The sequence below is a fragment of the Choloepus didactylus genome, chromosome 5 (genome assembly GCF_015220235.1).
Source record: "Choloepus didactylus isolate mChoDid1 chromosome 5, mChoDid1.pri, whole genome shotgun sequence".
Lineage (NCBI taxonomy): Eukaryota > Metazoa > Chordata > Mammalia > Pilosa > Megalonychidae > Choloepus > Choloepus didactylus.
Window position 1 is genome coordinate 3,903,631 of NC_051311.1, and position 11,456 is coordinate 3,915,086.

The 11,456-nt window shown below is 42.0% G+C and overlaps 1 protein-coding gene across 1 annotated transcript in view; it reads left to right on the top strand.

Moving 5' to 3' along the window:
- MALRD1 (MAM and LDL receptor class A domain containing 1) overlaps window positions 1–10,695 on the top strand; it is a 703,831-nt gene extending 693,136 nt beyond the window's left edge. Inside the window, exons 43-44 of the mRNA XM_037837380.1 lie at window positions 8,417–8,492; window positions 10,615–10,695. Coding sequence (XP_037693308.1) covers window positions 8,417–8,492; window positions 10,615–10,695 — 157 coding nt within the window. The remainder of the gene's footprint in view (window positions 1–8,416; window positions 8,493–10,614) is intronic.
- Window positions 10,696–11,456: the final 761 nt, after the last annotated feature.

An 11,456-nucleotide genomic window follows, 5' to 3' on the forward strand; every position in this document is an offset into this window, starting at 1 on the left:
ATCTGGCTTGGCCCAGGTTTCCGCAGATGAGTTTGGGCACCTAAGAGCAAGCTCAGATGTACGAAATGATGTGGCCCATTCTGAGAAGGGCAGGGTGTCCAGCCTGGCCGGGGGTGGGCACAAGGAGAGGAGCTGAGGGGGGAAGAGCAACGGTCACCAGGCGTGCCGAGCTCCTCTCTTAGACAAACGAATTTCAGGGATCTGGGGCCAGAGAGGCGGGAGCTCATGCAGGAGAAGCGCCCAAGGATGTTTCCCAAACTAAAAATACCACCTGTACCTTGGCATGCTGTCCACAGCAACCCGAAGAATAGAACTTGGGAATATGACTAAGTGCCAAAAAGGAATTTTACATTATGTTTAATCTCACCACCCAGACAAGCAGGTTGTTAGCATTTTGATGCATCTTCCTCCAAACTTTCATCAGTGTCCATACATACACACATGTGCACATGCTTTTTACTTCAGAATTTGAATCACTGTATATGAGATTATTTTCTCCTTATTCCCTGTACCAGCCATTCTCAAACATTTTGGTCTCACTATCCCTTTGCAGTTTTAAAAAATTATTGAGGACTTAAAAGAGCTTTTATTTATTGGGGTTTATGTATCTATCATTATTTACTGTATTGGAAATTAAAGCTAAGAAATATTTAAAATTCATATTTATTAATTCATTTTTAAAGAACAATAAAGATGTTACATGCTAACAAAAATAGCATATTTTTTTCTGAAACCTGAGCTTTTTCAACTGTGGCTCCTTGATGTATCACATTGATAGGAGAATGGAAGGGGAAAAATATTTTCAGAAAAGGCAGTTATCAAAAATCTACTGAAAGAAAATTAGAAGTTAGCCAGGTAAATGAGTATTTACTCATATTTGATCTCCTAGTGCACAGTGGAACAGAGCTACTCAAATGGAAACAAAATTTCCATAAGAACTTCTGATGGATTCTGAAATCTACTTCTGCATTGACACTGTTGCAATAGGTTTCTCTGATTGAAATATATGAAGAAAATTCAGCTACATACAGGTATATATTTCCAAAAAGGAGGTGTATTGTAATATCTTTTTCAGGTAATTATGGATACTTTTTATACTACACCAAAGCTTGATATTGTGGTAGTTCCTTCAAATGTAGTTGCAATGTGGAATCTGAAACCACATCAATAAAAATTTTAAATTACTTTAAGAATCCATCGATCTATCTTACATTTTGAATGAATCATTTACTCATGTGTGATTTTGTAACATCATGCATTTTTCCTTTGGAAAATATTGGCTCAGTGAATTGTGCAGATTGTCAAATGTTGACACATTTCATTATGCAATATTAAAAATATCTTGTCAGTCAAGTCTTTAAGTATTAGGAAGCTGTCATGCTCATGGTAGGAAACACACATTTTTTAAAACTCTGATTTTGTTTGAAAGCTCACATTTTATCACTGGCAGCAGGTACTGTCAGGAGTTTTCTTTGATGTAACAGCCTTTCTCCATTCATTTTCCAGAAAATGTCTGCCAAATTCCTTAGTCTGAATAACCACGGTTTACCTGTAGGTCGTTCTTTCAAATAAAAACATTGCTCCAGGAAAAGAAAAGGGCTAGCTGAGCAAGCAGCAGGATCTAATAATGCTTAAACAAGACAAGACTGTACTTCAATATGTCACAGGTCCTTTATGTGTAACTTCCCATAAAGCATTCTGTGATTTGTGCACAGAATATTAAAATGATGCATGGAGGAGTTGAGGTTTAATAAAATGAATAGTTTTTGATGCTTCATCAAGGCTGTTCTTAAGTGAAACTGACTTTTTCTTTTAAACTGGAAGTCCAGGTGGTGAGGAATGAGAGGCCCCGTTTGCTGCTGCACCTCGGCTGGAGTAAGGTTCCGGCAGTTTTACCTGCTGCGGTTCTTGCACCATCAGGGCCCAGATCGACACAGTGAGGCGTCTATTATATAAAAATTCATTGTTCTAGCTTGCGCGTTGTATGAATCTCTTACCCATGTGTCTTACGATTATTATGAAAGCAGTTTTGACTTCATGGAGCCCGGAAAGTGTCTTTGGGCCTCCAACAGGCTCCTGATCACTCTTGAAGAAACACTGCCCTGTTCCCCCAAATATTCTTTAAAACAGGACTCGAAAGGACTGCATCATGCTCTTTCTAGTAAATGTATCATAATTCAACCATTCTCCTACTCTTAGACATTTCAGTGGTATCTAATTTTTCATTATTACCAGTAATCTGTGCTGGACCTCTCTCTAGATGCATCTCTGCCTCCCTCTCTAATTGTTTCCAGAAGATTGACACCTAGTGATTTTACGGGGTCAAGAGAGGTTTTCTAAGTGCGCCGTCCAGGATGCCCCAAAGCGCCTCTCGTGCGCCGTCTGGTTTCCGTGGGGGGCTGAGGGGGTGCAGCCTGCTCGCCGGGGGAAGGGCAGTGGAGCCCGGGCTGCCTTTAGAGTTAAGTTACGGGAACCTGGGTCAGCCTGATCCGCGTTAATTGCATCCATACTCCGGGGCCTGTGCCCACGGCAGCGCTGGGCCACGGTGAGGGTGCATTAGTGGCTGGTTTTGTGGTGAGGGATATGTATTTCCTGTCTGAAACAACTGGGAGAAAAGCACGGAAGTACTGGCTCATGTGAATGTGTTTAGCGAAACCCGGTGTCCCCGTGGTTTGGTTTTGTGAGCCCAGATGATAAATCCTTTCCTCTCTCTTTTGTGGTGACTCTGGTTGTGTTCACAAGCATGATTCTTTCTGAATGTTTTCACCCAAACGTGGTTCCATTTGTTCCTGAAAACTTGAGCTCCTAGACCTTTCCCCCTAATTTGTCCTTGCTTTTTCAAATTGGATTTGCATTTTCTCTTTCTTTTTTTGTTCTTTCCCAGATTGCTTTACTTCTTAAAAAAAGAAAAAGCATAATCTTGCCAGAAGTAGAGGCCATTATTTGGCTGAATGTTTCTGTTTCTTCTCTTCATGATTTCTTCTCTTTTTCTTTAGCAATAGTCAGATAACCTAGTATTTTACAGACATACACTCTGGAGAATTGGTTGATTTCACAGACTCAATTTACTCTTTCTTATAATGACTGAGGACATTTTACAATTCTGTTCTACCCACAGGTTCTTATAACAAGTTACAGGTGCAACAGTGTAATCTTATACCACAAATTGTAATCTTGGTAGTGACTTTTTGACAGTAAATGATTGAAAATGCCCCAAGAATCAGAGTCTCAGAGGCACAGTGGTGCTTCCTGGGCTCTAAAAGCCGTCCTCCGGCCGCCCACTTCTCCTGGACGGCTGTTACAGAAAACACTCAGACTGGTATTTGGAAAGATACTAGTTGAGACAACCTAGTGAATCCATCGCTGAATTTACTAGAAGGAGTTGAGGAAAACATGCTTCCAAGCCGCTTTCTGATAGTGTAAGTTAGGTAACTGATTGCTCTGCTTACATTGGACTTCTAGAATCTTCCAAAGTTGGATCTTACCATTAATCAATATTCAGGCTCTCACGTTGCCCATCTTTGTACTTCCATTACCTCCAGCTCAGTTCCATTTTCCTGACCTCAGAGTCCCTAACTATTTTTCATTCATTTTATATTCTTTCATTGTGTTTCTCTTTGTAAACTGCCTAAAATCTGTCCATATTACAAAAAAAGACAAAATAGTGTCTAGATTTTAAAATTTGTGATAATATTCTATGCAAACGACTAAAATTTGTACTGTAAATGATCAGAAAAGAAGTATCACTCATTGATTTTAGGATGAGACAGAGAAGAAAATTGTTATGTAACAGCAGTAGGTAGTTAAAAACACAGACATGTCTCTAAAAAGATCCCTTCTTGACAGAGAAAAATATGTTTCATGAATATTAGCCATAGATATGGGTAAAATTGGGAACCCCTGAAATAATGTATTTTTACTGGGACTTTGTAGTCCAGTTTCCCCTTTATCTGATAGGTTAACACATCCAGAAAGGCTTCAAATGTCTTACATCTTAAGACTGGAAACATTTGGGGAAAACTAACTGAAGAGTTAAAAACGACAGAAGTGAAGAGAGCAGAGTTGAGATTTGCTCCTCTGGGAGATTCCAGATTCGTCAGCAACCAGGCTAAACAAAATTCCCTGAAACAGGCACGGCGCCCGGAGTAAATGAATCCCACCCCTCCACGGAAATGGCTGTATTTCATAGTTTAGTTGGACCCTTTTTAAAAAGTAGAAGATGTGGTTAGAAAATACTTTCCCCCACTGGTAATAAATCAAATACTTCATAGCCTGAAAATTCACTTGAAGATCCTGATATTTATGCATGGGTGTTCAGTGGCTCTCACTTTGCGGAGATATGTATGAGCAACGTAGATCTTTCTTTTTCAAATATTGTAAAATGAGTTGCTAGGACCAAATTAACTTTTCTTCAATCATATGGCTTCTCCCATCTCCATTTAATGGTGTTCATCCTACCCTAGTCTGCTCACCTTCAGGGGAGGCCCAGCTGCTCCTCAGGGCTGGCACCTGCCCAGGTAAGAGGGAAACGGGAGGAGAACAAGGGCAAAGCCTGTCTCAGGCTCTGTGAGACAGGAAGCCGAATGCAAATTTGGCTCTGAGATATCGGCAGTAAAACTGAAATCGATTCTCCCTGGGGCGGTGGAGGACGAGGAGTAGAGAGCGGGTGGGTGGAGGGTGGGTGGATTCCGATCGGTCGTTGAGCCTTCAGACCACGAGCATCATTCATTCTCCCTTTCCACTGACGCTGGATCAGATCCTCCTGCGCTGGGCGCTGTGACAGTGAGCAGGGCACACGTGGCCCTCCTCCAGGGGACTGAGATCTAGGGAGGGGGGAATCACAGTGGCCCATCTGTTAAAAAAAACAAAAGAAAAAGACATGCAGGACAAGGGATTGCAAAGTCCCTTCCATTTCTAAATCAATAACTCAGTGATCTATATATATACTCTTTTTTATTTTTTATTTTTCATTAGAAAGTTGTGGGTTTACAGAACAATCATGCATAAAATATAGAAATCCCATCTACCACCTTGCTTTGGTGTGGAACATTTGTTACAATTGAAGAAAGCACATTTTAATAATTGTACTATTGACTGTAACTATAGTCCATGGTTTACCTTAGGGTTCACTGTTTGTGTTGTGTAGTTCCATGGATTTTTTTAATTTACAACCTAAAATTTCCTCTTTTAACCAGAAATATATAATTCAGTGATATTAATTACATCACAGTGTTGTGCTACCATCACCATCATCCATTACCAAAACTTCTCCATCATCCCAGATAGAAGCTGTGTAAATATTAAGCCTTAATTCCCTATTCCCTACCCCCATCCTGTCCTCTGGGAACCTATATTCTAGATTCTGACTCTGTTTGCTTATTCTGATTATTTCATATCAGTGAGTACATATATTTGTCCTTATTTCACTCAACATGTCCTTGAGGTTCATCCATGTTGTCGCATGCATCAGTTCTAATGATTATGTTTTTAATAACAAAAGAGACACCCTAGTGGTTATTATTACTAATTCCAAGTCCTTCTTATTATTTTCCCTTATCCCAATGCCCTTCATTGAATCCAGGATTTGGGGTCAGGAGAAATAAGTAAGAAGAGAAAATGGAAATGACAACAGGGTAATGGATAAGAAAAGCAGGTAAAGGGATGGCACTCGGCACTGGTGGCCATCCTCTGTGGTTGGCATTTTATACACCTGCAATTTCATCCAGGAGACAGAATCCAGCCATGCCTTCCTCTGAGATGAAGCTCTATGGTCTGGAGCTAAATCGTGATCAGTTTTGTTCGACCGTGACTTTGCACACAGTTGGATATAAGTATGCACCTAGAAACATTGGATGAATTTAAATAAATGAATAAGAGAGTTGGTGGCAAAAGCATCAACATTCTGCCGTGCCACCCTCTTTAGGCCACCCCCCACCCCACAACACGGAGCACCATTTCCGCCAGGCTCGTAGCTCGTGGCAATCATTTCTTGGATCTTAGGGCATCCTCTGGCCTTTAGAAGAGAGTTCATTACTCGAAGCCCAAGAGCAACCTCCACATACACTCAGCAAATGTCTTCTGATGGATGCGTTTCATGTTTATCCCTTTAAATCACCTCGATGGCTTCATTAGGATTGTCTCGACTTCAGAAAGGGTGGTTCTCCAGGCTATTGAGTGGACAGGTAATTACGGTAGGGTTTTATAACACAGCTCACCTAGATGTAATGGGAATTATCATCTGCGGCCCTCCCAAATTGCTTTCCTCTTACTTTGCTGATGCGTGCTCAGGTTTTGCGCTCATTTTCCTCTGAGGATTTTCTAAGCCTTTTTATGAACAGAAACACATTAGGACATTTTGGCCCCAGGTGACAGTAGCAGAGAGTGGGAATCTGGTGGGTTTCACTACACAGTTTGACCAGTTTCTCAGACACACAAGATCACCAACTAGTAAGAAATTAGAGAAGAACATGTCTGCTGGGAGCAAAAAAAACCACCCATTGATAATCAACACTAGCAACTAATTTAATAAACAAAATGATGGGAGATAGTAAAACCAATGATCATAGTGGATTAAACTTATTAATAGATTTACAGAGTGTGTCAAAAGATGTTCATTTTAAAAACGCAGACCTGTCACTAAACGTTACAGGCATGGCCTTGTCACGCTTCCTTGCCAGGTTCCTCGCAGGCTGAAGCCCAAGAGTTTGTCTCCTTCGAGAGCATCTGTGTTGCTCGTGCCTCTGTCCCTTGGTTTGGCTGCCAGGCCTCCCCGTTGGCTCCTGGTGGCCGGCCCACCATTGGGCCATCTGTCCTGTCTAGCCCTGGGCTTTGGGTTTCTTCCAGCTCCTGACCTCATGCCTGATTTCAGCCTAGATTAATTTTTCCAAGCCATTGGTGTAGTTGCCCCGTCTCCACCTGGTTCCTAATCCCTGCTCCGTGTTAATATTCCCCACTGTCTGCACCAGCCCTTGGATCTGTCCACCTGGTCTGGCAGTGTTGCCCGTTCCCGAAGTCCCCGTCACTCCCTACCCAGTCCCGACATCCAGAGCCACCTGCCAGCCCCACGCCCTGGCCTCGCCATCCCCTGAGCCTGCTGCTCTGAGGACTCACCACATCCAGGCTTGGAGGAAGGGCCGCAAAGATGCAAAACTCACTCAGTGGAATTAGTCACTCAGGAATTGCCTTGTCATTTAAGAGTGTATCTGTGACTTTTTTCTTACCAAATAATTCCAAATAATAACTCACAAAATAGCTGCGCATGGCCCTATTCACCAAGAACCAAAATGTAGTTTTGATAAGGGTGAAAGAAATATTTGATCTACTGCATGTTTAAGTAGCAGTCAGGAAGCTTTGAAGACAGTGACTCCATCGCCAGCCAAACGCCATTACCCAGATGAGACTGTGCTCGCTGACACTGTCCCTCCCCAGGAAAGGGCTGTGTGGGATGGGCAGATGCCAGACACGGGCAATTTCTTCTCATGAATCAAAGCAGTAAGGGATTCTTCTTTATTACTTTTTTTTCACCCAGGGTAGATGGACGTATTATTGAGAAATTTATTAGTTGTCATCATACGTTTATTAGGCAAAAAGATTCGGGGATTATATATGTATTTCCCTCCTAAGTGCCCTCAAGACATTGGCAATCATCCCTGAGTTGGATTTCCTTTCTCCGTGGTCTGTGTGTTCCCGTGTATGTGTGTGCGTGTGTGTGTGCGTGTGATCATGGGGAGTGGGGGCGTGTGCATGTGTGTGCATATGTGAGCGTGTGTGCATGTGTGTGCGTGTTTTGCATGTGTGTGCACGTGTGTGCATGTGTGTGCACTGTGTGTGCCTGTGGTCATGGGGAGTGGGGCGTGTGCCTGTGTGCATGTGTGTTATGTGTGTGCATATACACACGTGCCTGTGACTGTGTGTATGGGATCCCTCCTTCCATCTTTAGTAGGTATATTTACCTTTTCAGTTATAGTTCTTTGTTCATATGATGGGCATATTTTCTTCATCATTTGTGACTAACTGTTCCTCACTTCTTCTCTTTAGTAAATCTACTGATTCTTGAGCAATTAATATATAATCAGAGTGAATTGTGAAATGTATGTTAAAGGTGATATCCCCAAGGACACACCTGTTTACAACTGTCAGGAGATGGAATTCTAACACAAAGGAAACCCTATTTTAAAATCTGTTTAAAATGTTAAAGATGATGACTAATATTCAGGGTCCAAATTGCATTTGCTTCCAAGAATGTGGTTGCCTTGGTGCCTGTGCAAAACTCTTCATGTATGGTAATGCATTCATAAATGTAAGTTTGCTGGCCAGACAGGGTGTCGTGCAAAGATTTCTACCAGATAATAACTTGAAAATGTTCTCTGGAGCATTGCAATCCTTACACGTTTTGTGTGTCCCTGTGTGTTTTAAGGAAAACTGAAGGACGTGTTCACTGTGCGTTTGTCAACCCAGTTTATGGGGAGTGGAATGTCCCAGAGAAGACAGAGGTAAGTGGCAATGGTGAGTTGTATTGTTTCAGAGGCACGGATGTGCACACACGTGCCCTTGCGCACACACACACACACACACCCCACAGTGGTGTGGGACCTGCTCCCACAGCACAGTGGAGACGAACGTTTTAGTGGAGTTTTTTCAATCTGGGGCAGAAAGTCATTTTGTTCCTTCCAAATGTGCAGTGAGACTTTTCCATTCCAGGTCGGCCTCATTTGCTTGCAAAGTTGGCTCACTGCTGCACGGCTCTGCGGTCGCTACTCAAACCCAAAGAGAGCTGACAGCTCTGGAAAGTATCAGCTTCCCCCACAGGGCATTAGTCAGCCCCCCAGAGGGGGTGCCCACTGAAAGCTTTCATGTTTGAGTCCAGAGGACACCAGGCAGGCCAGCCTTCCGTGTTCCTCTTAAACCCAGGAGTGACAGTGAAGGCCAGCCCCGAAAACTCAGAGGAGGGATGTGGGAACATGAAAGGGGACCACCCAGTCAACGAAGACATAGAGAAAAAATGAAAATACACCCATCATTACTTGGGAAACCAGATGTGATGTGCCTTCTTGACAAAGTAGGAAGATGTAACATGAACATATTTTCATCTTTTACTAAAGAAAAAGAAAGCTTAATCTTCTTTTGACTTAGCTTAACTTTTCATATCTGAAAAATGCAAACATTATAAGGAATTAAAATGAAGTATTTTTGTTTGGGTGATTTTTATGTTAATATCTCACAAACTTATAGTAATTAAAAAGCTGCTGTGAATTTGCGTGTCTTTACATTCTACTGAGAATGCAGCTGCTCTGCTGTGCAGACCAGTCCTGCTTCCGGCAGGCACAGGGGCAGGCCCAAGTCAAGGTGCTTAAAAAATCAAAAAGCATCAAGAGTCCCCAAAATCTCTTCCTTGTGCTTACACAGCCAGGAAAGGCCCAGCACTGGAGAGCCACGGATGCCATCTCTTTTCACTGTTTCTTTTGATAAAGTATTCTTTCCACACAGTGCTTTTCCCTTTTATTAAGAATGGCTTGGAGAAGAAATTTTGTCACAACTCCTGGCCTTTGTTGCTATTTGGATTCATACTATTTCAGAAACTAATTGCTTTGAATTAATTAAGTGACTTCCACCTTCCCTGACATCCAAGTAAAATTCATGTTTCGGGCAAAGAATTTAAATTTGGTTATCTATGTGTCAAAAAAATTAATCTGCTAATTTCTCAATCATTTTCTTGCCCCAAAATGTAACCGAAAAAAAAAAAAAAAATGGCTCATCTAAAATAGTCCTCTTTAAAACTATTACAGGAAACTTTCCTGCTCTTCTACAGAAATTGAGTAAAGAGTGTAATGAGTCACCATGAAACCATCAACCAGTTTCAACAGTTACCAACCTGTGGCCCTTCTTATTTCATATCTACTGTCAACTGTTCCCTCACCCACAGGGTTATTTTTAAGCAAATAACACTATCATTTAATTTCAACTGTAAAGATTTCAGGTTTATCTTTAAGGGATAAGGACTTTAAAAAAATAAACATAGGCTTACACCTAAACATGTAACAATCAACCTTGATGCCTTCAAAGATTCTACCTGCATTTGGTCTACCCCAATTACCTCATAAATAAGCAGTGAGTTTCCATCTTATACTATGTATTTTTAATGAAGACCCATATAAGGTGTATGTCTCCAACTTTGGTAGACATGATTCTCAAGACTCTTTAACCTCATTTCCACTGATTTCCTTGCCATGTACTTGCTGGGAAAACCAGGTTGTTTGTCCTGTAGATCTGTGAACTGCAGTTTTACCAGCCTAAAGTTGCTGGTTGCTTTTTGGGCTCTTGTTTTGTTTCGTTTTACGTGACTGTGGTCAGTGGAGCTGGCTGCTGGGCCGGGCTGGAGAGACGGTGCCCACCGGGGCCCCCGCCCCAGCACGGGTGGAGCAGGTGACGGTGACGTGAACTGGGGGCTCACAGAGGCTGGAATTGGGGGGGTCGGCCTGTGGGCAGGAGGGCCCTGAGGGAGAGTCAGGGGGTTCTGGTTATTCTTCCAGATGACCCATCAGGAGCTGCCCTCTGCATGACCCTGAGAGACCCTGCAGAAACCCCTAACCCTTCAAATGCGTTTTTCCTCTTCAGAGCGCTGCACACTCCTTCTGCAATCCGCTCTACGGCACCGCGCCGGGAGGCACCGAGAGCACGCCACGTCGCCTCAGCTAGCAGCATCAAGTCCAGTGTGGTCCAGTAGGGGTAGTGGATAGAAAATTCCAGTCTCCAAAGTCGGAAGGTCACCTTACAAAATAGTAAGAACAGAAGTGATTCAAAACGCTGATGCAATCATTACATTTATACATGAATTTTCTTAAGAAGTCAATATATTGCATAATATCATGGAATCAGAATCAGAACTCTATCTGAATTTTGTATCTTAATGTTCTAATAAAATGTTCTACCAGAAACCAAGTTTCTTGAATTCTTTTGACTTTACCAAAGTTATTTTTTAAAATGATGACCTAAATGGTTTCGGATATTGAGTGTAAAGAAGTCTTACAATGCTCATTTATGTCAGGCAGCTTAGAAATAAGGTGAACTGACTTAGGACATAAAGTAATAGGAAAGGACAGATCATCCTAGTCCTAATCAATCTAACCATAAGTAAATTTTATTTCTACATTTTGGAAAAAAAATGTGGTAACATTATTTTAGGCTTACATTCGAAAATTATCATTTTAATACTTACCTTTATAAAGATATAAAAACAGTGCTAAAATACATGAGTTAAGAAATTTGGGGTTGCCAGAAACTGTGAATCCGTATCAAATGGCTAAAGGACATGGCAATCATTACCCCACAAGTCATGAAATAAGGAGCGAGGGCCTCACTTCATTGGCCTTAAGGCAGTTGGATGCCCTCAGCAAGAACCCTAATCCTTTCCAAGCCTCAGTTTTCTGGCCCCACAAGTCAAGATGATGGTGACACAA